The sequence below is a fragment of the Microtus oregoni genome, unplaced genomic scaffold, assembly GCF_018167655.1.
Source record: "Microtus oregoni isolate MIOR12 unplaced genomic scaffold, Mior012 000081F_ref0000091, whole genome shotgun sequence".
In the NCBI taxonomy this organism is placed as follows: domain Eukaryota; kingdom Metazoa; phylum Chordata; class Mammalia; order Rodentia; family Cricetidae; genus Microtus; species Microtus oregoni.
In genome coordinates, this window is record NW_024544541.1 from 2,695,119 (window position 1) to 2,720,692 (window position 25,574).

At 47.8% G+C, this 25,574-nt stretch overlaps 1 protein-coding gene across 1 annotated transcript; it reads left to right on the plus strand.

Annotated features, from left to right (window-relative positions):
- The first annotated feature begins 16 nt into the window (after window positions 1–16).
- LOC121441784 (nicotinamide/nicotinic acid mononucleotide adenylyltransferase 1) lies at window positions 17–25,574 on the plus strand. The gene is made up of 5 exons (XM_041643084.1): window positions 17–96; window positions 16,708–16,878; window positions 18,723–18,906; window positions 22,933–23,075; window positions 23,463–25,574. Exons 2-5 carry the CDS (start codon window positions 16,764–16,766, stop codon window positions 23,876–23,878), a joined length of 858 nt encoding a protein of 285 aa, XP_041499018.1. The 5' UTR covers window positions 17–96; window positions 16,708–16,763; the 3' UTR covers window positions 23,879–25,574.

Genomic DNA, 25,574 nt, shown 5'->3' on the forward strand with positions numbered 1-25,574 from the left:
TGGAACCAATGAAAGCGCGGTGCGGTGTTCCCTTCGCTAGCTTCCGGGCCGAGGTTGTCTGCTGGAGGACTGGGGCGGTTTGGCCTGCGGGGCTTGGTAAGCACCCCGCACGCGGTCCTAGGATAACCCGTTTTGGGGAACGTTAGCCCAGCACCCCTTATTGTGCCAAGCAAAGGGGAAAGCGCAGTGGCTGGGCCTTTAGAGTCCTTTGTAACGGTCCCTGGAACCAGGTCTTCAGAGTCAACTCTTGCTCGTTAGTTCCCCCTCGGAACCAAAAAGTTGGTAAAATGTCCTGTGACCTTGGTGCAGGTCAGCTTTGGGATGCCCTGGGGGGTTTCCTTCTCTAGAGGTGTCCTGAGAGCAGAAGCCCGAGCGCTTAGAGGGACGTGGGTGAGAGGCAGTGGGGGAAAACCGGCGTTGTGAGGTACTCCTCCTTCCCTCCTAAATTCTTTCCAAATATGGGAAAGATCAGATCCACTTTACTGACAGCCGTTTGTCAAAGCCTTGAGAACTAGGAAAATATCTGCTGGATGGATTTTAAACGTTACCCGGAAACTGAGTGCAAAAGCTTTGGAGTGATTCCATCTTCCTGAATAGGTACTATAGTGATCCACAGGGCATTGGGTTTTGAGGTAAACTTCGTTCAAAGACAGTATTAAAATTTGTATTTCATTCCGTCAGTACGAACTCCAGACTTGAATTATCATAGCGCTCTCCTGGGTGTATTGCAGCCCCTTTGCCTCGGCTGTTTGTCATTGCTGTTTGTTGCAATGTGGAAACGGCCTTTCTAGACAGCTATTCGGCCTGCTTTGCAGAAATGCTCCCCGAGTCAAGCGTGTGCCTGTTGTGTTGATGCAGCTGTCTTTGATTTTCCATATGAGAATGTGTGCCAGCTTCTTAGGTGGAATGCCCCGAAGGGTGTAAGGAAACTTTATTCTGGTGGTACCAGACTTGAAGCCTGAAGTGTGGGAACTTTTCAGCCAGACGCTCACATTGGGAGGGGAGAGAGAAGAGGAAGAGGGCAACAGTGAGATTTGTGGGGCTGGAGAGAAAACTCAGTTGTAACTCGGCTGCATAATGCCCTGGATTTGGTCGCCAGCACCAGGCAAAACTGGGAGTGGTGCTATACTCTGAGGTAGAGGCTGGAGGCACCAAAGTGAATTCTAGAACAGCCTAGGAACATGAAAATGTGTCTTTTAGGGGGTGGGGATGCAGAGGATGACAGGGTTTCTCTGTGTAGCAGCCCTGGCTGTCCTGGAACTCACTTTGTAGACTAGGCTGGCTTCAAATTCATAGAACTCTGCCTATCTTTGCCTCCCAAATGCTGGGATTAAAGGCACCACTGCCAGCTGAAATTTTGTCTTAAAATTCAACCAAACAGCAGCAATTAAAATTGAGTGCAATAGTCCACACCTCTAAATTCAGTGTTTGGGATGCTCAGGCCAGATGACCAGGAGTTCTGGGCTAGCCCAGGCTATATGAGACCTTATCATTAAAAAAAAAAAAAGAAAAGAAAAGAAAGAAGAAAAGAGACAGATTCAGAGTCAGGCATTGTGGTATATGCCTTTAATCCCACCAGTCAGGAGGCAGAGGCAAGCAGATCTCTGAGTTCAAGGCCAACCTGGTCTACAGAGTGAATTCTAGGACATCCAGGGCTGCATGGTGAGGCCCTGGCGAGAGGGGGGTGTGCCATTTGACTAGCTCAGGAATGGAGGTATGTCACCATATGCTTCATCCTGGGTACTGTTCCCAGAACTATGGAGTGATGATGGGTGGAGAGAAATAGTCCTTTTGAACGTTACTCAAGTGGTTTGGATTTTTAAAAATTTTCTAGTAATATGAATGACAATTCTCAGAAATTTTTTTAAATGTAAACACAGGAAAGTGGCCTGTTCGGCTTGAGGTCACCACTATGCATCTGGGAGTTTTGCCCTTGCAAGAAAACAGGATAAGGAAAAAAGCCTATTCCAGACAGTTCTACCAGGAGATGGAAGAGAGAGGTTTTTTGGTTTTTCGAGACAGGGTTTCTCTGTAGCTTTGGAGCCTGTCCTGGAACTAGCTCTTGTAGACCAGGCTGGCCTCAAACTCACAGAGATCCTCCTGCCTCTGCCTCCCAGTGCTGGGATTAAAGGTGTGTGTCACCACTGCCTGGCTACTTCCGTAGATGATGATCCTTTCAGGCACTGCGTCTGGCTTGAGTGTGTGCAGTCTTGGGTGTGCTTTCTTCCGTGCCTTTGGGGTCTTGTGTTGGGTTTATGATCTTGAGGCAGGAGACTGAGAGGAAATTAGGAAGGAGGAATGATGTGTTGGGAAAGTCACTGTGGAAGACAGAACTAAAGAAATCCACTTCCGCAGTGGGAATCCTAATAGAGAAGCTAAATAAACGTGGGCTTGGCAGGAGTTTAGGGGACTTCAGCCTGGACTTAGTGTGAGAGCTGAGAGAACCAAGTAGGGACATGCTGGGACAGATGGAACCTGAGTGGTGGGAAGGACCACAATCCAAAGGTTTTCTGGACACTTGGGCCACCATTATTATTTATTTATGTGATGTTGGGGATTGAACCCAAGCCTAATGTTCTACACCTAATGCTTGTGTTGAGCTTAATTATCTCATTAATATCTGAGGCAGAGTTTTCATGCAGCCCCGCTTTGCCTTGAGCTAGAGATGTAATGACATTGAACTCCTGATTCTCCTGCTTCCACCTCCCAAAGTCACTACCTGTCCTATTCATGCAGTGCTGGGAGTTGAGCCCAGAGCCCTCTGCATACAAGGCAAGTCCTGTAGACCTCTAGTCCCGGGCCTCTTTTCTGTGTCCACTAACAGATAGCTTGTACCATTGTAAGTTTTACAATAATGGGTAAGAGCTTCTACTTTTAGAATTAGCGTGTTTCTCCAGTGGTCAAGTCCTGGGCAGGTTAATCAACCTTTCTAAGCCCCAGCGTCTTCATTTGTAGAGATGGTGGGTTTGGGGATATTCCCACCTCATTGTGTTGTCAGGTTCTATGAGTGCATAGGAGATGCTTGCCTTCTTCTGCCTTCTGAGTACTGGGATTAAAGGTGTGCACTGCACCACCATGCCTGGCTCTGTGTGATGCTTTCTATTAAGAATCTGTGGTTGCTGGTCAGCTGGGGCAAACAGCTACAGTTAATAAGAGATCAATGCCATTGATGTGAAATTTATGCTTTATTGGGACAAAGTGTTTGCTCAGGTAAAGTACATGGAGTTGTAGTCCAGAGGGGTCCAAGACTATACTCGAGCTAGCAGCTGAATGTGGCAATGTCTGAGGGTCTCTGTGAGGTCCTGTTTCCTTTTAAGACATAAAAAGCTGGGCTGGAGAGATGGCTCAGTGGTTAAGAGCATTGCCTGCTCTTCCAAAGGTCCTGAGTTCAATTCCCAGCAACCACATGGTGGCTCACAACCATCTGTAATAAGGTCTGGTGCCCTCTTCTGGACTATTGTATACATAATAAATAAATATTTTAAAAAAAAAAAAAAAAAAAAAGACATAAAAAGCTATAGGATTAGGCCTGGCGGTGGTGGCGCACGCCTTTAATCCCAGCACTCGGGAGGCAGAGGCAGGCGGATCTCTGTGAGTTCGAGGCCAGCCTGGTCTACTAGAGCTAGTTCCAGGACAGGAACCAAAAGCTACGGAGGAACCCTGTCTTGAAAATCCAAAAAAAAAAAAAAAAAAAAAAGCTATAGGATTGAGCCAGGCAGTGGTAGCACACGACTAGTCCCAAAACTGGGGAGGCAGAGGCAGGTGGATCTCTGTGAGTTCGAGGACAGCCTGTTCTACAGAGTGAGTTCGAGGACAGCCAGGGCTATACACTAAAACTTTGTCTCAAAAAACAAAAAAGACTTGAACTTTTAAAGAGACTTAGAATTTTAAAAGTATTGAAGATTTTAAAGACAGAGAATTGTGAAAGTTGGCTGATGGTTGTATTGTAATATTAACATAAGACTTTGGGGCCAAGACATCAAAAGGTCATGGTTTAATGTGTGTTTGCATATCAAGTAGAGAAGGGGTAAAGGTTCATGATCACCTGTAACTGTTAACTGCCACGGCCTGGAGCCATCTGAAAGGAACAACTTGATTGAAGAATTGCCTGGACTGGATTGGCCTGTGGGTGTGTCTGTGGGGGACTGTCCTGTAGATAGAGGAGGGCACGGTCCCCTAAGCAGCACCATTCCCTGCCAGGTGGTCCTGTGTGTACAGGAAAGCCTGCTTGGCCTAAGCCATGATTGAGCCAAGCAAGCAGCATTCCTCAGTAATTTCTGCTTCAGGCTCCTACTTGAGTTCATGCCCCAACTTCCTTCAATGATGTACTGACCTGGAAATAGGAGGCAATAAACTTCCTCCCCGAGCTGCTTTTGGTTAGAGTGTTTGTAACAGCATAGGAATGAAACTCAGACATGGCTACACAATAATTGGCTGTAATGATGTGAAAGATTGTTGTAATCCACTGTCTCTTTACCCAAAAGTTCCCACAATGTAAAGAGTCAATAAATTGATGCTGTTGAAATGAATGGTCCAAGTTGCTGTGTCCTTGTGAAGCTTCGCTCTGCGTTTCTGAGATAAGTGACTTCCCTTCTTATGTCCCTGCTACTTTCTGTGGCCATCATCCGCTCAGAGCCTAACTTCCATGGACAGGAAACGGGTTTCTCAGAAGCCAGTGCCACAATCTCCTTTGGGTATATTTGATGGTGATGGCAATCCTGTGATGTCACTTGACCAATTCATTTCCCACTTCCTCAGCGCTCATTCATGTTTAAAAGCAACTTTCTTCCACAATGGCTGGTCTTGGCATGCTTCTATTGTGGCCATGATTTGCAACCGACATTTTGTGTAGAGTGGCAGCTAAGATAGTCTTGTGAGATGGTGACAGCATTGGCAGTGCTGCTGGGACAGGCTCAGTTGACCCAGGCGTGTAACTAAGGCAGGAGACCAGCAGGACCCTCTGGCCAGCTTTAGATTGTTGGCTTTGCGTCTGGCTTTGGACAGGTCACTTTAGACAGCCAGATGAGCCCCATGCCAGAGAAAAGCACTGCGGGACAAAGCACAGGGTCTAGTCAAGGTGGAGCAGAACTTGGCGTTAAAAAAAAACATGCCTTCTCAAGGAAGCTTCTTTTGCACTGATAGCACTAATTGCAGACTTGGAGTTGAGAAGAGACACAGAGGGCTTCGTTGACAGCCCTCTCCTCCCACCCTCCCATCTCACCCCCACCCCTGAAAAAAAAGTCTAGGCAGGAAGCCATAGAGAACTCTTCAAAGTTGTGAGAGGGTGCTGAAGTGTAGCTTCCACACCTGCTGGCTTCTGGCAGGGTGGGGGTGGGGAAGGACTTGGATCTCTTTAAGGGGCTGGTGCCGGGATTTTGGCCCTGCCCAGGGAGTATAAAGGAAATGCAAATTAGACTTGGTATTTTTTTTCTTCTTCTTCTTCTTTTTTTTTTTTTTTTTTTTGAGGGGGTCATAAGGATGGAGGAGCAGACCTGGGAGGACTGGGAAGTGAGTGTGATGGGGTACGTTATGTTAAATTCACAAATATTCAATAAAAATATTATGTTGGAAAGATCTCTTCAAAAGTTCATACACATGGGGCCACATATATAAAATGCCCAACAGTATCCTCTTGTCCCCTCCCCTTCCGTCAAAACCCTCCTCCCCAGCAAGTCCCCTCACTCTCCTTTTGTTCTCTGTGGCCCAGAGGCTTTAATTAAGGTGTGTGAGAGAGGAGGAGGGAGGGAGAGAGGGACAGAGGGAGAGAGAGAGAGACAGAGAGAGAGAGAGAGAGAGAGAGAGAGAGAGAATGCAAGAGTAACTTACCAGTGGGTACACCAATGAGAATTTTGACTTTCTCTCCACCAGCAACCATTAACTGTCTATAGCTCTTTGGGGAGGGTGGAGCCTTATGGGCCCCTCCTCCGTCCGTAATGATGGAATGTTGAGAGGCTCAATCCTGCACAGCTAATGATTGCTGCTGTGAAAAGCTTACCTTAGACAGGGTTTCTCTGTTATGAAGTTCCTGGAACTCACTATGCAGACCAGGCTAGCCTCAGACTCACGGAGATCCACCTACCTCTGCTTCCTGAGTACAGGGTATCATATACCTTAGTGGTCCAGGAACTGGTTGAACTACTGTTCCCCTTGCTGCACCTCTGGAGTGTGGGTTACCAGCCTATGTGCCACCACCTGGGCATAGTGACTGAGCCCTGGACCTGTGTTGTGCTGGGTCAGCACTCTCCCCACTGAGCTACATCCCCAAGATGCTTTGTATCCCATCCCAAGCCCCCCATTCCTGTGTGGTTCTGTTGTCTCTGAGGGTCTGCAGTCAGAGGAGCCAGGGCTCCTTACCGTGTAATGATCCTAGTTAAGTGGTCTTCTCTTGAGGGTCTGCAAGTGTCTAACCCGGATGGGTCTTGGGAAGTGCTTTGACTTACCCGTGGATACCAGGCTGCCCACTGACAACAGCACAGACAGGTAGTACAGTTCAGGGCTGGTTTTCTCCTGTATGAAATGCAAAAAGCACCATCAGAAGCACCTTTGTTGTTTGGCCAGTGGTGACTGGTTTGGGTTTTGTTTGACTTTTTGTTGTTTGTATTTTCGAGACAGGATCTCACTATGTAGCTCTGGCTGTCCTGAAACTCACTCTATAGACCAGGTTACACAAAAACTCGCAGAGATCTGCCTTTCTCTGCCTCCTGAGTGCTGGGATGAAAGGTGTGTGACTCCACCGCCCGAGTTTCTTTGGGTTTTGGTTTAGTGTATCTGTGTAGGCAGTCTACCCAGAGTCTGCTGTCCTGCTGCTCTGCCTCCCAAGTTCTGAAGTCACAGGCACATGCTCTACAGGAGTCTTGTCACATTTATTGTCAATAGTTACCAAAAAGGGTTTTTAGGGCCAGCAGGAGGGCTTAATGGGTATGGTACTTTGAATGTAATTGGTCCTCGTAATCTCACAGGGAGTGGCCCTATTAGGAGGTGTGTCTTTGTTGGAGTGGGCATGGCCTTGTTGGAGGAAGTGTGTCACTGAGGGGGTGAGCTTTGAGGTTTCCTATGCTCAGATCACCACCCAGTGTCTCAGTTGACTTCCTGTTGCCTGTGAATGTAGGACTTCAGCTGCTATTCCAGCACCATGTCTGCCTGTGTGCTGCCACGCTCCCCACCATGATTATAGTGGACTCGACCTCTAAAATTGTAAATGAGCCACCCCAATTAAATGTTTTCTTTATAAAAGTTGCCATGGTCATGGTGTCTTTCCCAGCCATGGAAACTCTAACTAAGACAGTGGGTAAAGGTGATTGCTGCCAAGCCAGATGACCTGAGTTCAGTACTGCATGGTGGAAGAGGAACATCTACTCCTCAGAGTCAGCTTTGACCTCCACTTGCTTGCCATGGCTTAAGTTTCCAAGTACACATCACGAAGTACACATCACGAACACACACAATAGTGATACAGTTTTAAATTTTTAAAAGATAAAATTCTACTAAAGTAGAAATCACTCACAATAAGAAAAATCTCGGCCAAGTGTGGTGATGCAAACCTTTGATCCCAGCACTCTGGAGGTAAAGGTAGGTAGATCTCTGAGTTCTAGTCCAGCCAAGGCTACAAAGAGAGACTCTGTTTCAAAAAACAAACAACAACAAACAAAACAACAAGGCCACCATCACCACCAAAAACAACCAAAATGTCATTTGGGGATGTTTTTAGGAACATGCTGGCATAACCCCAGGTCTCACACATGCTACACATGTTCTTCACCAATGAGCTACAACCCATACTCTTTTAAAAAATAGTTTCTTCTTTCTTGTGCATGTGTGTGTATATTCATGTGTGTGTGAGGGTGTAATGTTTGTGCAAGTGTAAACCTGCATATAGAAGCAGGAGGATAGCTTCAGGTATCATCCTCAGGAATGCTGTTTGCCTCGTGTCATTAGTCTAGGCTTGCAACCCTTGACCCCCCGGGATCCGCTTGTCTTCACCTCCCCAACACTGGAATTACAGCATGTACCAGCACACCCAGCCTTTCCATCCTGTCTTCTGAGGATCAAATCCAGGCCTTGCGTGTGAGGCAAGCGCTTCACCAGCTGAGCTCTCTAGGATGTTTTTGTCTTTCCTAAAGTAGCTGCGTTGTGCATAGATGAGGAATTCCATGCCTGCATATTTCTATTTTCTGCGTAAATAGATAGTAAATATTGAAAAGTAATGATTGTTTGTAACCAAGCTTTCAGAGTATGATGAGCCTTTTAAAATTCTTAAAGCCGGGCGATGGTGGTGCACGCCTTTAATCCCAGTCCTTGTGAAGCAGAGATCTGCCTGAACAACCAGGGCTATGCAGAGAAACCCTGATTGAAAAAAACCTTAAAAAACAAAACAACAAACCAGGACCAGACCAGAGAGATGATTCCCTGGGTGAAGTGAGTGCTGCGGAGCCTGACAGCCCAAATATCCCTAGAGCCCATGGGAAAGATAGAAGAAGAGACTTGGCTCCTGTAATTGTGCTCTGGCCCCTTCAAATATTGTGGCATGCATGCATCACACACACAGATAAATTAATGTTAAAAAATAAAAAAGCATACACAATCTGATGCCAAGACTGTTAATAGCACGGTGCACGCTCCTTCACCAAAGGACCCAACAGCAAACACTGAGAACGTTGTCCTCAGAGCCTGCGGGGCCGGCTCCGTCTGAGTAAGCAGTATGATGAGGCCTGGAAGGACGGGACAGTGTGCTCAGAGACATGCGCTTCTTCCTTGTTTTGTTTTTGTATCTTGTAACACACTCTTACTATTGTAGCCCAGGCTAGCCTCAAGCTCCATCTTCTGAGTACTGGGATCACAGGTGTGCACCACTGTGCCCGACCTCAGAAACAACATCTCTTGTTCAACATGACTTATTTTTATATATTTATTAAGAAGAGAGAGATGGATCAAAATCGAGATCTGTGTGTGGGCACAAGGACCACTCACTGGCTGTATGTGGCAGGAGATCAGGAGACAGCATTGTGAAGTCTGTTGTCTCCTTCTTTTTACTTGGGATCCTGGAATAGAACTCCAGTTGCCAGGCCTGCCCAGCAAGCAGCCTTTACCTGCTGAGCCAGTGTGCTGCCCCAACACTATTACTGAATAAATAGCTAAATCCATAACTTTATTATAACTGTATAGGCTGTTGCAGGTCAGGCACGGCGGCACAGGCGTGCAATCCCAGCATTGAAGGCCGAGGGGCAGGAAGATTACCATGAGTTTGAGGCTAGTTGGAATACACGGTGAATTCAAGACCATCCATCTCAAGAAAGTAACACCCCACATCCCACCCCCAAAAATGAGGAGGGCGAAGAAAGGAGAAAAATGTGAGAATCCAGTGAAATACTAGGTTCAGCTTCAGTTCCACACTCTGATTGTAGGATAACTATAAGGGCTGCTATCCAAGGAATTTAAGAGTCTCTTCATTCAAGGTTTTGTTTCATTTTTAGTGATGGTGCCAATCAAACCCAGGGCACACATAGCAGGCGAACATTCTACCATTGGTCTGCAACCCAGCCAACCACCGGAGTTTCCAGTGTCATTTTCTTGGGTGCCAGCCTGTGAACATCCCCAGAGCAGAAACCTCCTCTTGGCTGCTTCTGTCCCCACAGCGGGTACTAGATATTGACACCTGGTGAGCACCCACAGGCAGCTGCACACCTACCCAAAGTGAAGAAGGTGAAGACGATGCTGCCAACCAGGTTCGCCAGGAGAGGCTGACTGCAGTGCCGGGAGGATCTGGGCCTGCAAAGCAATTCACAGGCTGGTACCCTTCGCCCACCACTCGTTACAGAGCCCTCCATGTCTGAGACACATCAGGAGCTCCCTCCCTGCCCTAACTACGCTGACAGTGGCTTCATCTTGGCTTGATAATGAGTCTCATTCGTCAAAGCTGGGAAATAATGCTGAGGTTTGCTAATCCTTTTTGATGGTTTGGGGAAAAGCGCTTTGTAGAAATTCTGACCTTTGGGAGTAAAGAACTGTGCTGTGTTGTGTTCAAACCTCTTGTGGTAGACTTGTGTTGAGTAATTCCACCAGCTCATGCCTTTGCCTTGCATCCCCATCAGGCCAGTGAATTCTCAGTTTTCAGATTTTTGAACAATTTTCACATTTTTAAGATTGTGACTCTTTACTTTAAGCAAATAGATTATATTTGCTTTGTTTCCTCAATGAAAGTTGTTAGTGGACGGTGTCTACCTGCTACCATTGTTAGTGGATGGTCTCTACCCACTACCATTGTTAGTAGATGGTCTCTGGCCTCCACTGTGATTAGTGGACAATCTCTGGCCTCCACTGTGATTAGTGGACGGTCTCTGGCCTCCACCATGGTTAGTGGACCATCTGTGGCCTCCACCGTGGTTAGTGGACCATCTGTGGCCTCCACCATGGTTAGTGGACGGTCTCTGGCTTCCACCGTGGTTAGTGGACGGTTTCTGGCCTCCACCGTGGTTAGTGGACGATCTCTGGCCTCCATGACTAAGCTCTAGCACTGAATTGTATCATACATCAGTTCAGAATCCAGTTGATTGATTGAGTGTGCCCGCTTTCCCCTTGGCCCTGTAGACATTAGCTAATGCTTAGGCCCTTGGGACCGGCCTCTGGGGAATCCATGAATAGAGACATTGGTGCCCTCACAGTCTCTTATACAGGAAGTCAATATGTGTTAAAGTTAAACTTGATCTGTCAAAATCTCTGCAACCTTCACCCTACTGAGATTTCAAGAATGCAGAGAGGTGGACTTGACTGCCACCAATAACAGGAGCAGAGACAATGGGACAGGCAGCGCTCAGGCGCGTGACAGGAATGTCAAGGAACACCCGCACTACCCCGCAGGTAAGGCCTGCTTGGGCTGAGACTCACCTTAGCAGCGGGCACCACCCCGCAGATAAGCCTGCCTGGGCTGACTCACCTTAGCAGCACGTAGAACTGGAGCGTCAGGGTGCCGATCCCAAACAGGAACACCACCACCTGGCTGTACAGCAAGGGGACAGGAGGTACACCTTTATGACCTTGAGGAACTAAATTCAAGTTGTTTCATGCTAATTAAACCACAGGGAGGGTTTTAAACCAGGCAAGAGTGAATTGCCAAGCATTGCAGTCTCCAGTGAGACATACCTGTTAATACCTAAGCAAAAATTCCTAACTGCCATTTTTGAACTCACTGAGAAATCCGGGGGACCTTGATTCCGTTACTGTAGTTAATGTCAGGAAGCAGCATACAAGTAGTAAGAAGTATTCATTCAAAGTAAGCATAAATAGAAAAGCAAAACTAAAAAGTTAATATTTGAATTGGATAGATATATTGAATATCTTATATGTGCTATCTTATTCAATATTCACAAAGTTCTGCAAGGTAAGGACTATGCCCACTCCCCCTTGCCTTTTTTTCTTTTTCTATTTTCTTTTTTACAAATAGGGCTCACTACATATCCTTGACTGGCCAGAAACTCCCTATATAGACCAGGCTGGCCTTGAACTCACAGAGGTCTGCCTGCTTCTGCCTTCTGAGTGCTGGGATTAAAGACAAGCACTACCACGTGAGCATGTACACATGAGTGTATATCACTTTTTTAAAGACTGAGTCTTACTATGTCCCCATGTTTGCCTTGAACTCATAGGCTAAAGCAGTCCTCTGCTTCAGCTTGCCAAGTACTGGGACTAGAGAGGAACATGTCACCAAGACTGGGACAGCCTTGCCTCCTGCTGGTGTCAGTGACTGACAGACCCAGGTAGCCTGCTTGCCACAACCTGCAGACCAGATGGGAATCAGGGCTAGCTGCTGCAAACGCTGGTTTTTACATAGTAGTCCGACCCCTCCCCCATTTCCACTGTAGCTGTAGGGCCGAATGACTTTCGGATGTTCATAGAAAACAATTATTGCACCTTCAGGTGAAGGTGCTCAGTAGATACCTTCAAAATCTACACTGCTTAAAACAGCTGCAGCAGCAGCAGCGTCAGAACGAGACATGGGATCATGCTTCAGGTTACTAGTTTGAAAGAAACAACGTCCTGTTAGAGGATGGTGTGGCTGGGCAGGTCCTTTAACAGTGGGCAAACATGGCTTCAGACTGAGCATCCGGAAGTGGGAGGAGGAGAGCCCAGCCCAGTCACGGTGCTCTTTGAAACAGCTGTAGTTGTGAGTTAATGTTTTCCAAGGTGTTACATTAACGTTTCCACCACGGTGTCTTTAAAACTCAAAAGATGGGTGAATTACAAGTAAATTTTAGTTAAACTTGAAGACGACCCCAGGAAGCAATGATCCTTTTGACGCAGTGTGCTGGGGAGGAACACTTACAGCCTGAGCCGATGCGACCTCGGCAGCCAGCAGTGCAGGTGGTAGGTTGTGTGCACCAAACAAAAGTGAATCATGGCGACCCTGGTCCGGTGGCGTTCAGAACAGTTCTGTCTGAGATTCCACACCCATCCGTCACCTCCATGTTGGGACGGGCCACAGTGTAGGAGCTCACTATGGCTTGGAGGGTCGAGAGACTCGCTGAGATGACTGAGTTGGTGAGGCCAGGATGGACATCTGAGACAGGTCACCAGTGTGACAAAGGACAAAGACTGCCTCCTGTATGCTTGAGAGATCAGCTTCCACCAGCCTCCTCATTCCCCAAGGGAAGGAACCTGAGCTCATCCCCAAAGCAGAGTGGGGCTGGGAACATTTTGTTCCGTCTCTGTTTCAGGACCCCAGCTGGCTCCTTGACTCCCCCACACCATGCTCTTAGCCTTACCTTCCTTCCACTCTGCCACCCTTGGGGCGTAATGTCTAGAGCCTGACTTGAACGTGCCCAGGGCTGGCAGACACCCCAGTTCCCTAGGCCACAGTTTTATAGAGATGCTGCCTTTTTTTGAGACAGGTTGGCTTTGAGCTTCTGATCCTTCTGTTTCTTCCAGCTCTCCTACAGGTACTTTGTATGGGAAATGGAAAGAGCTAACACTAGAAGGAGCAGGCTTTGGGGACCCTGGTTTTGTGATGAAGAGTGAGGTGGGTCTTTGAAATCCTGGGTTTTTGTTGTTGTTGTTTTTTTTCGAGACAGGGTTTCTCTGTAGCTTTGGAGCCTGTCCTGGAACTAGCTCTTGTAGACCAGGCTGGCCTCAAACTCACAGAGATCCACCTGCCTCTGCCTCCCAAGTGCTGGGATTAAAGGCATGTGCCACCACCGCCCAGCTATCCTAACTGTTTTAACTCACTCTTTTTCTTGTTTTGGAAGGTGGAGGGAACACTCCTGGGGATTGTCCCTAGGGCATCCTGCACCTGCTTGTGGGGCAAGCACTGGATTGCTGAGCTACTGTCCCAGCCCTTAACTCATTGAACAGCATACTGACCATCAGGGACTCTTCTTAATTTTCTGTCCACGCTTAACAGTTTCCCTGTGTCTTTTGTAGTTTGGTTTTATTGGTTGGTTGGTATGTGTGTGTGTGAAAGTGCACATGTATATATATGTATGTATATATGTATATATATATGTGTGTGCATGTGGGAGCCCGGGTCAGTATCTGATGTCATCCTCAATAGCTGTTCATCTTAACTTTTGAAATGGGGTCTCACACAGAAGTTAAAGCCTGTTGGTTGAACTAGACTAGCTGACTCCTCCTCTAGGACTGGGGTAGGTGCGCACCGCCAACCTAATGCCCATCTGCATGCGAGCGAGCGGAAGTGTATATGCATGCATGTAGAAGTCAGAGGTCAGTGTCAGCTTCTTCTTAATCCCTCTCCATCTTCTTCTAAGTCAGGGTCTCTTAGTGAACCTGGAATTTACTGGTTTGGAGAGACTGGCTAGCCAGAGATCCCTTGACACCCTCCTGTCTGTATCTGTCTTTTTTATGTGATTCCAGAGGTCAAATTCAGGTCCTCATGTTTGCGTGACTGACAAGCACTTTACTTACTGAGCCGTCTCCTAGCCCCTGAGTTGTGGTGTTATTTTGTCTGTTTGTTTGTTTTTGAACAGGGTGGGAGGGATTGGAAAGTTTTTTTTGAGGTGAGGTCTTGGTCTCTTGTTCAGGCTCCTCTCAGACCCCTGCCTCACCCCATCCACCCACCCAAGCAGCTGGAGCTCAGGGGCTGTTTGGTTTGAGGGCCTCGGGCATGCTCATCTGCATTCCCACCGACTACTTCATTGTTTCTCTTCTTTCTTCAAGAGCTATATAAATTACTTTTGTGTTGTTTTGTTTGTTTTGTTTTTCGAGATAGGGTTTCTCTGTGTAACAGTCCTAACTGTTCTGGAACTAGCTCTTGCAGACCAGGCTGGCATCGAACTCATAGAGATCCACCTGCCTCTGCCTCCCAGTGCTGGGATTAAAGATGTGCACCACCTCCCAGCTATAAATTACCTTTTTTGTTTGCTTGCTTGTTTGTTTGTTTGCTTGTTTGTTTGCTTGCTATGCAGGGAATTGGACACCTCCTATATGTTAGGCAAGTGTTCTGTCACTTAGCCCTGTGCATTACTTTAAGAAGATTGTCTCTCTAGCCGGGCAGTGGTGGCACACGCCTTTAATCTCAGCACTCGGGAGGCAGAGGCAGGCGGATCTCTGGGAGGTTGAGGCCAGCCTGGTCTACAGGTCTACAAGAGCTAGTTCCAGGACAGACACCAAAAAAGATACAGAGAAACCCTGTCTCGAAAAACCAAAAAAAAAAAAAAAGATTGTCTCCATTACAAAGCCTTGTGACGTCATCCATCAGTAAATATTCATTTCTTGTGACACAGGACCACCTGTGGGTTTGCTGATCACGTGCTTCTGGTGTCACCTGGGCTTGCTGTGGGAATGGTCATCTTGGCTGTGGCTTAGCTGGCCTCTGATGGCTGCAGTCACATATTGAGAGGTCAGCTGTCTTACCAGCAGGGCTGGGGGGGGCGGGCACGGCTGTCATCCCATAGCAGCCTAGCGTGGGCTAGTTTCCATGGTAGGGGCAGCTGAGGAAGACAGGGACATCTCTGCTACAGTTTAGGTGTTGTCTGACTGTTTCCTCAGAAGCCCGTGTGTGGAAATGTGGAAAGCTTAGTGTCCAGTGTGGCCGTGCTGAGGCGGTGCCGTGGTGTCCGGTGTGGCCGTGCTGAGGCGGTGCCGTGGTGTCCGGTATGGCCGTGCTGAGGTGGTGCCGTGGTGTCCGGTATGGCCGTGCTGAGGCGGTGCCATGGTGTCTATCCGGTGTGGCCGTGCTGAGGCGGTGCCTGGTGTCCGGTGTGGCCGTGCTGAGGCGGTGCCGTGGTGTCCGGTGTGGCGTGCTGAGGTGGTGCCGTGGTGTCCGGTGTGGCCGTGCTGAGGCGGTGCCGTGGTGTCCAGTGTGGCCGTGCTGAGGTGGTGCCGTGGTGTCCGGTGTGGCCGTGCTGAGGCGGTGCCTGGTGTCCGGTGTGGCCGTGCTGAGGCGGTGCCGTGGTGTCCGGTATGGCCGTGCTGAGGTGGTGCCGTGGTGTCTATCCGGTGTGGCCGTGCTGAGGCGGTGCCTTCAGGACAGGTGCCTGGTGGAAAACAAGGAGGTCGAGAGGCTGACTTGGTTCTCAGGAGAGTAGGGTTTTGTTCTTTTGTTTCTTTGTCTTTTTTGAGGCAGGGTCTCTTTGTGTAGCTGTGACTGTCCTAGAACTCACTCTATAGGCCAGGCTGGCCTCAACCTCAGAGATCCACCTGCCTCTGCCTCCTGAATGCTGGGATTAAAGGTGTGCACCTTTGTTGAATTTGGCTTGATTCAGGAAATAACCAGACCAGCTTAAAATTATATTTTTAATTGTTATAAGGGGAAACTCACACCACAAGAATGGGAAGTCAGAGTTCCTCTGTTTTCTGGCAGGAGTCACCCAAAGAGAGCACCTGGTCCGTCCCAGTTTTCTTCCTGGGCTCCAGGTAGCCACGCCTTAAGAGGCTCCACTTCTTAAAGGTGATTGGTTAACAGAGTTTCCCCATCACACTTTGTTTCACAGCATAGGCTTGGCCCTGTCTACACAGGGCTTGTCCACTTTCTCTTTCTCCACCATGTGATAGCAACCAGTACGCTGGTGCTATGTTCTTAGGCCTATGGAATCTCTTTAAAATGTACCTAACCGCCGGGCGATGGTGGCGCACACCTTTAATCCCAGCACTCGGGAGGCAGAGGCAGGGGGATCTCTGTGAGTTCGAGACCAGCCTGGTCTACAGAGCTAGTTCCAGGACAGGCTCCAAAGCCACAGAGAAACCCTGTCTCGAAAAAACCAAAAAAATAAATAAATAAATAAATAAAAATAAAATGTACCTAACCCTTAGTTATGACGCCATATTTGTGATCCCAGCACTTGGAACATGAAAGCAAGAGGATCAGGAGTTCAAAGTTATCCTCCACTACATAGCCAGTTTTAAGCCAGCCTGGGCTATGAGACTTTGTCTCTGTCTCCTCCTGTGTCCTTCTCCCACATTCTGAAATTAGGGACATGCATGTTATTATGTGTTACTCTGTGATATAATGGCCTCAGTGCTAGGCTCAGTTAACATGCCCTCTTCTGCTGTATTCTTTTGGGCAAAGTGAATTATAAGGAATAGAGTTAATCCCATTCCACTTGGTAGGAACTGCACGCTTATATAGACAGAGGTCAGAAAGTAAAGCCAGTTCTGCAGTTCATCCCCATCAGTGAAGTTGACTATTTGCCCTGTTTGCAGGGAGAACATGGCGGATGTCAAGAGATCTATAAACGAGCTTGTTTCCTTTCTCCTTTGTAGACGACAGCAATGGTGTCAGAGGTCTCCATTTAGATCGGCAGCTACAACTTGTCGCCATGGACACGTCTGAGAAGACCGATGTGGTTCTTCTGGCCTGTGGCTCTTTCAATCCCATCACCAACATGCACCTCAGGCTGTTTGAGCTGGGCAAGGACTACATGAATGCAACAGGTAGCTTATGACTAGAGACGGGGCTGGAGCGATGGCTCAGAGGTCTTCCAGAGGTCCTGAGTTCAGTTCCCTGCAACCACATGGTGGCTCACAACCATCTGTAGTGAGATCTGAGGCCCTCTTCTGGCCTGCAGACATACATGCAGGTAGAACACTGGATACATAATAAATAAATAAGTCTTTAAAATAAAATAAAATGTGAAAAAAATGAATTTAAAAATAAAAAAGACTATAGATGAAGTAGGGCGGGCTCACGCCTTTAACCCCAGAACTCGGGAGGCAGAGGCAGGTAGATCTCTGTGAGTTTGCAGCCAATCTACAGACTGAGTTTCAGCCAAGGCTACACAGAGAAACTGTCTCTTAAAAAAAAAAAAAAAAAAAAAAAGACTAGCAACGCATTTAACTATTCAGTGTGATACCTGACCCTGGACACAGTGTGTTCCTATGTTTCCTGGCGTAGAGAATTAGCCAAAAAAGTCAATGGGACTGTTATGCACAAGTTTCTGCTTCCCAAATGCATATACAGAGCCAGATTTCCGATGCAAATTACATGAGGGTTTTTAATATTATTTCAACTCAAGTTTGGACTCCACTTCCACCACATCAACACAGTGGGTGAGGGAAGTGTAGCCCCGAACCCGGGGAAGGAAAAATACCACAGTCCAGGGAGTTCAGTTCTATCGTCTTGGGATTGGGTGAGGAATACATAGGGTAAGGGTAAGAACCCATTGGTCAGTTTTGGGGCATGAAAACCTAACAAAGAGCCATAAATTACTGACAAGGTATGTTCAAGGATAGGATGCCTCCCAAGAACATCTGGATCTCGTTAAATTTTATGGCCCTGCTCCCTATCTTCTTAATTGGCCATTTTTAGGGCATCTGTTCAGATTTCTGCTATTACAGCACATTTCTGGAACTGAGATCTGCTCTCCTCCCCCCAGCTCATTATATGGCTTAAGATGAAGCCCCTTCTTTAAAATGGAGTTTGCAAGGTCAGGTCCTCACAGGGCCAGCAGAGGTAGCTCAGCAGGAAAAGTACATGTTGTAAAGTATGTATGTGAATAAGGCCAGGCCGAGCATGGTGGAGCTCTCAGCACTTGCAAGTCTGAGGCAGGTGGATCTCTGTGAGTCAGACCAGCCTGGTCTATATGTATAGCAAGTTCCAGGGCAGCCATGACTGCACAGTGAGACCTTGAAGGGTGGTGGGGCATGACTAGCATAAGAAGGGGCAGGGCTGGGCAGACACTCTCCAGAAAGTTCTTGTTAGATGTGGTCAAGCACCTAAGTGAGGAGAGACAGATCCCTGCCTCTGGTCTAGGTGAACAGGCAAATTGAGTCAGGCTTTTTAACAAGGGAGTTCAATTCTGGTTGGAATTCTGACCAACAAGAACTCTAAATATAAGTCATGTCAGCGAACCCAGAATGCGTGTGTAAGGGGTGTAGGGCTTTAGTTGGAGAAGGTGGAGGTTGTGTACAGTGTGCATGTGTGTGCTCAACACTACAGAATTGCACACTTAAAATCCTGTAAATGATAACTTTTAAAAATGTGTTTCTTTGCATGTGCAGGTGTTGTGTGAGGCATGCTACACAGGTCAGTTGGAGACGTCAGTTCTCGCCTCTCACCATGAGTGTCCTGGGGATTGAACTCAGACCATCAGTCCTGACGGCATACCCCTTGACCCATTGAGCCATCTTGCCAGAGTCTTACCACAGTTTCAGTTAGCTACTAATTTGACTCTTTGTTTAAAAAAGGGGGGATTATAACTATAAAATAACATCAATCATACTTCCTGTCCACTAAATCTGATTTGTTATCCCTAATATCAAGCCAACTCTTTATCCAGGAAAATACAGAGTTATCAAAGGTATAATTTCACCTGTTGGCGATGCGTACAGGAAGAAAGGCCTCATCCCTGCCCACCACCGAGTTATCATGGCAGAACTTGCCACCAAGAATTCCCACTGGGTGGAAGTGGACACGTGGGAAAGTCTTCAGAAGGAGTGGGTGGAGACTGTGAAGGTGCTCAGGTAACCCCGCTACAGTCCACGTCATTGGTTCTGGGGAAGGGAGAGGGGACTGGACGCTCCTGTTGCCGTGTTTGCAGTTCTGCCTGCTTCTGGTTGTCAGGTCTGTGAGGTGTCACTAAGCGTCTTAGTGTTCTGTTGCTGTGAAGAGACACCCTGACCAAGGCTGTGCTTGTAAGAGGAAGCGTTTAATTGGGGGCTGGCTTACAGTTTCAGAGGTTTGGTCCATTATCGTCCTGGCAGGGAGCACAGCAGCACATGTTGTGCCTGCCTAAGTGTAGCTGAGAGCTACATTCTAATCAGCAGGCCAAGAGAGAGTCAGGCCTTGGCATACAGGCTTTTGAAACCTCAAAGCCCACCCACAGTGTAGGCAGAGGAGACTGCACGTTCTTTTTCTGGCCACCCAGCCCTGAATAATCACACAGATATATATTAATTACAACACCATTTGGCTAATAGCTTAGACATATTCCACGCTAACTCTTATATCTTAAATTAACCCATGTCTATTATTCTGTGTGTGGCATACCAGGTAAAGTTCCAGGAGTCTGTCTCCTTCAGCAGCTACATGAAGTCTCTCTGACTGCGCCTACTCTCTCTAAATATATCTTTTCCCTCCTGGCTATATTCTGCCCTGCCATAGGCTGAAACAGCTTTATTCATTAATCAATAAAAGCAGCACATGAAACTAGGTGGTGGTGGCACATGCCTTTAATCCCAGCACTCAGGAGGCAGAGGCAGGCAGATCTCTGGGAGTTTGAGGCCAGTGTGGTCTACAGAGCTAGTTCCAGGACAGGCTCCAAAGCTTCAGAGAAACCCTGTCTCGAAGAAGAAAAAAAAAAAAAGCACATACACAGAAGGCCATCCCCCATCACCACAGTGACATACTTATACTTCCAACAAGACCCCACCTTCTAACCTTTCCAATCCTTTCAAATAGTGCCAGGCCCTAGTGACTAAGCATTTAGATGTACGAGCCTGTGGGGGCCATTCTTTTTCACCACACCAAGGCTGCAAGTTACCCCAGGCTGCAGAGCACAGCAGCAGAACATGGGCACACCTGCATGTCTTTCAGCATGGGTGAGATATTGACATGTTTGTTCCTCAGAGATATCTCTGTCAGAGAGTAAAGGAAGCCAGCCTGGCCTTCCTGCCTGAAGGGAGAAAGACAGAATTCCTCAGGGTATTGTAGTCATCTGTCTTCTTAGCTGTGGAAGAGGGAAGGAGATGGCTTAAAGGGGAGGTTGGAGCGTGGCCTACCTCTCCAAGACAGTAGTTATTTCAAAAGGCCAGGGTTCACAGCCCGAAGACATGAAGTCAAGACTCCCTCCCTGCAGCCGTCTCTGGGAGAGGGTTCACTCAGAAGCCATCTGAAACGTGACCTGACAGTTCTCCACTTAGGACACTGGCTCTTTGTGCTCGTCGTCACCATGTTCAATTAGACCAGATCAGGGAAACTTCCTGCCAGCCATCCCCAAACTTAGAAATGTATGAGCTTTGCTTTGTTCTCGGGATTTGCTCAGGGAAGTGTGCTGGATGTTCTGAAGACGCTCCTCTGCCCACATCCCTCTCACAGCAGCGCGCTCTCTCTCTCTCTTTCTCCCTCTCTCTGTTTTTGTGTTTGCTTGCTTTATGTTTGTTTTGGTTTTTTGAGACAGAGTTTCTCTGTGCAACAGCCTTAGCTGTCCTGGAATTATCTCTGTAGACCAGGCTGACCTCAAACTCACAGAAATCCGCCTGCCTCTGCCTCCTGAGTGCAGAGATTAAAGGTGTATGCCACCATGGCCTGGCTTATCATTTTTAATAAGGAGGAGTGTCGGGCATTGCTTGCCCAGGATCCAGCCCAACCTTGTGTGGTGCTTCCTGGAGCACACAGGAGGCTCTCCAGACCTCCGTGCTCAGACCTTTGAAACCAGCCCAGTGAAGGAAGTGATGTCTCTAATAGTCTTGAGAGAGAGTTAAGGGGATTTCTGGAAAACTTTTGTCTAATGCCTGTTCTTAGGATTCTCACTCCTTCAGACTGGCTGAATAAGGTCAGAGAAGGCCACAGAAACCCTTCTGGGCACTTTGGATGCAGTGTCCTTGCTCATTGAGATCCACATGTTAGAGACTGGGGGCTGCAGAGCAGGACCTCTGTGGGTCCTGGAAGATGCCGCGGTGTGACAGTGGCATCGGTCTCATCCACAGAAGCTCAGCCACACTGGAAGTTTCCATGAGGAGCATGGGCTGGTGTTAGGGTGGGGCATTGAGCCAGAAGGTAAAAGCTACCTGGATGTGTTGGGGCTTCCTTTTCAGCATTGACAGGAAAGCGGTGTTGTAAATAGGGGCGGGCGGGGCTGCATTCCCAGCACCCCAGCCGCCTGCTTGGCTTATGCCTGAAATAACAACACAGAAACTGTATTCATTTAAACACTGCTTGGCCCTTTAGCTCTAGCCCTTACTGGCTAATTCTGATATCCCAATCAACCCATCTCTAATATAATCTGTGAGCACCGGTCTTACTGGGAAGATTCTAGCCTATGTCCATCCTGGGTAGGAGCTTCATGGCATGCGTCTGCCTGGGAGAGCGGAGCATGGCATCTCTCTGAGGCGTCTGCTCCCGAGAGGAGACCTGTGGAGTCTGAGCTCACTTCCTCTTCCTCCCAGCGTTCTGTTCTGTTTACTCCTCCCACCTATCTCTAACCAATGAGAGCCAAGCAGTTTCTTTTTATTTAACCAATGACCTTCCTCCATCAAAGTGGTCTCCCTGCTAATGGTAAAACCTCTCCTTGGGGACCGTGCTCTTGTTTCAGCCCCACTCATCCCTCTCTGGCCCCGTGGTAACTGGTGTCTCTTACATGTTCAGTGTGACTGTTAGTCTGGGGCGGGGTTAAGGGCGTGGAGGGTTGCCCACTGTTGGTTCTAGAGGTGTGGGCCATACTGTGGGGATAGCTTTGCCCCTGCTGCCAGCCCTGGCTCCTGCAGTGCTGCTTCCTTTGCCGGCCTCAGGCACTTGCCCCTCCCAGTCCCTGTGCTTGCCCTGTTCTTCTTCACTACAAGATCGGGCCGTGGTCTTTAGTGGGCAAAGGTGCAGGCTCTAGTCCAGAGCGCTACACTCAAATCCCAGTTCTGCTGAGCAAAAGCTAAAAGACTGGGCAGTGTAACTAGCTCCTCTCTCAGTGGGGCTGATGGTAGCGCCTGTTCTCGGTCAGTGTCAGGAACTCTGCTCCAAGCGGACTGCACGGACTGCAGCTCTTTTTTTTTTTAATGATTTATTTTTATTTTACATGCATTGGTGTTTTACCTGCCTTGATGTCTGTGTGAGGGTGTCAAATACCCTGAAATTGAAACTATAGACAGTTGTGAGCCGCCATATGGATGCTGGGATTTGAACCCATGTCCTCTGGAAGAATAGCTAGTGCTCTTAACCACTGAGCCATCTCTGGGCTGGAGAGATGGACCTGCAACTCTTTTTGTTGTTATTGTTGTTGTTGCTGTTGCTATTGTTGCTGCTGTTTTGGGGGTTTTGGTTTTTTGAGACAGGGTTTCTCTGTGTAGCTTTGGAGCCTGTCCTGGAACTTGCTCTGTAGACCAGGCTGGCCTCGAACTCACAAAAATCCGCCTGTTTCTGTCTCCTGAGTGCTGGGATTAAAGGCGTGTGCCACCACTTCCCGGCAGACCTGCATCTCTTCAGTCTTCATCTTCCTCTCCATCACTACATGAGGAGTTGAGGAGATGGGGTCAGACGGTTGTGAAGAGGAATAACCACTAACTCTCCTGTCGCAGCACTCACACAAGAGTGCTTCAGAGAACACGCTGACTTCAAGGAATGTTTTTTTTTTATTTTTTCTTTATTTAATGTACATTGGTGTTTTGTGTACGTGTATGTTTGTATAAGGGTGTACGATCCCTTGGAACTGGACAGTTGTGAGCCACTATGTGGGTGCTGGGAATTGAACCTGGGTCCTCTGGAAGAGCAGCCAGTCCTCTTAACCACTGAGCCATCTCTCCAGCCCCCAAAGAACATTCTTTTGTTTTGTCATCTTGTAGACACCATCAGGAGAAACTGGCAACTGGCAGCTGTGGTCACCCACAAAGTTCACCTTCGCTGGACAGGCCTGGGCGGAAGAGGAAGTGGGATGAACAAAAACAGGATTCTAGTCCAAAGAAGCCCCAAGAGTCCAAACCAACAGGTTCGTGGGGTCTTATCAGGATCCAGCCATTGCTCAGACTCCACAGTAGAGTAGATAAAACTCCCTGGGTAGTTTTATTTTACTCCATAGCTGCTGGATTCTGATGGTCGGGAAGGATGGAGTAGAAGGCAGCAGATCTGCTTCTCACACGCACAGGCACGAGCACTTCAGTATGGGTGTTTATTAAGAAAACAAACCTGTCAGGTGGTGGCACTGCCTTTAACCCCAGCACTCAGGAGCAGAGGCACATAGATCTCTGGGTTGGAGGCCAGTCTGGTCTACAGAGTGAGTTCCAGGACAGCCAGGACTGTTACACAGAGAAACTCTGTCTTGGGGGAAAATAGAGAGAGAGACAAGAAACCCTGAAGCTCTGGTTTTCTCTTCAAGGTGTACCCAGGGTGAAATTGCTGTGTGGGGCAGATTTACTGGAATCCTTTAGTGTGCCCAACTTGTGGAAGATCGAGGACATCACGCAAATTGTAGCCAACTATGGGCTCATATGTATCACGCGGGCTGGCAGTGATGCTCAGAAATTCATCTATGAGTCTGATGTGCTGTGGAGATACCAGAGCAACATCCACCTGGTGGATGAATGGATCACCAATGACATCTCATCCACTAAGATCCGGAGAGCTCTCAGAAGGGGCCAGAGCATCCGCTACTTGGTGCCGGACCTTGTCCAAGAGTACATAGAAAAGCATGATCTATACAGCTCCGAGAGTGAGGACAGGAATGCCGGGGTCATTCTGGCTCCTCTGCAGAGGAACATTGCCGAGGCTAAGCACAACAGTTCCACAGCATGAAGCTCTGCTTGACGTCACATGCTCTTGTGGAGATTCAAAACAACCCAGTATTAGTAACTCAGGGAAGGAATTGCCATCCTGTTTCATAAACAGAAGTTTAAAGGTTTGATTAAAAACTAACAGGAAATTCAGATCAGTTGCTGAGATCAGTGTTTTAGATAAGGTCTCTAGAAAAAGAATAATTCCTCTTTAAAATAACAGCTGATTCACTGAAATGAAATCTCAGTCATGTTTACTCTAAGTTTACTAAGAACAGACCCCACGGCTCTACCACACAAGAGAAGCAGATGTGAAAGCAAATCCATTCACAAGCCTCCCTGTAGGGTCTGGAGAGATGGCCCAGAGGTGAAGAGCATGCCATGCTCTTCCAGGGGACCCACACGGCAGCTCCCAACTGGCTGTAACTCCAGATTCGAGAGATCTGATGTCCTCTCTGGCCTCCGTGGGCTCCAGGCACACACGTGCTGCACAGACATACATGCACGAGAACACCCACACAGAAGAAGGAAGAAAAGCTTCACTTCAGCCAGGTCAGTGATGCACACCTGAGACCCCGGCTGTTCTAGGGGCTGACATATGAGATCACTTTGAACCCAGGAGTTTGAGATGACTCTAGACAACACAGACCCTTCCTAAGAAACAAAACAGGGCTGGAGAGATGGCTCAGTGGTTAAGAGCATTGCCTGCTCTTCCAAAGGTCCTGAGTTCAATTCCCAGCAACCACATGGTGGCTCACAACCATCTGTAAAGAGGTCTGGCGCCCTCTTCTGGCCTTCAGAATATTGTATACATAATAAATAAATAAATATTAAAAAAAAAAAACCTAAGAAACAAAACAAAATCCTAGCTTTAACTATGAAGAGACCTGACATGCGGTTTGTGCTTGGTGCCAGCCATCTTAATCCAGGATAGACAGAGGAAGGGATTCTTTAAAACATACCTTGGCTGGGGCTGTAGCTCAGTTGGTAGAGCACTTGCACAGCAGGCCTGAGGCCCTGGGTTAAATTACCACATAGCTAGGCATGGCAGTGCACACCTGTGATTCAGGTGCTTGAGGACAAGCAGAAGGAGCAAATGTTCAGCATCATCCTGGACAGCCTGCAAGTTTGAGACCATCAAGGGATGCTGGAGACCCTGTCTCTATATAAATAAAATAAGTGATTCTGTAAAATGACCTGTGACCAGTGGTCCTCTAGCTCTGCAAAATGAAGGTTGTGAGTACACCCTGAAGAAGTCAGACTATACCACAGTTTTCCTTGCTCCACGGGCGAGATGGTGCAGTGGACAAAGGTACCTGCTGCCAAGTCTTTCAACCTGAGTTCAAGCCCCAGGACCCACACAGTAGCAATAGAGACCCATTCCTAAACAGTAGCTGACCTGCACGAGAGAAATAAAGCCAAGCTGGTGAAGCTTTGCCTGTGTGTAGCTGCTTGGAGGCGGGGGTGGGGACAGGCTCTGCTTCAAATGTCGTCTTAGCAAACCTTCGTTGCTGACTCTTCACCGTTCTTTTTAACTCTGGGGACAGCTTCAAAGACAATGTCTCAGTGCCTTTAAGAAAATTTCAAAGAAAAAATAAAAAAATAAATAAAAAAAAAAGAAAATCTCAAAGAGCTGGGCAGTGGTGATGCACGCCTTTAATCCCAGCACTTGGGAGGCTCCGTAGAGAAATCCTGTCCCAAAAAACAACAAATAAATG

What these genes read in the sequence shown, in the direction of transcription:
- LOC121441784 (XM_041643084.1), top strand. Translation starts at nt 16,764, where the DNA reads ATGGACACGTCTGAGAAGACCGATGTGGTTCTTCTGGCCTGTGGCTCT. An exon ending in GAGACTGTGAAGGTGCTCAG is followed by an intron (nt 18,907 to 22,932) that starts GTAACCCCGCTA and finishes GTCATCTTGTAG; the next exon opens with ACACCATCAGGAGAAACTGG. An exon ending in CCAAGAGTCCAAACCAACAG is followed by an intron (nt 23,076 to 23,462) that starts GTTCGTGGGGTC and finishes TTTCTCTTCAAG; the next exon opens with GTGTACCCAGGGTGAAATTG.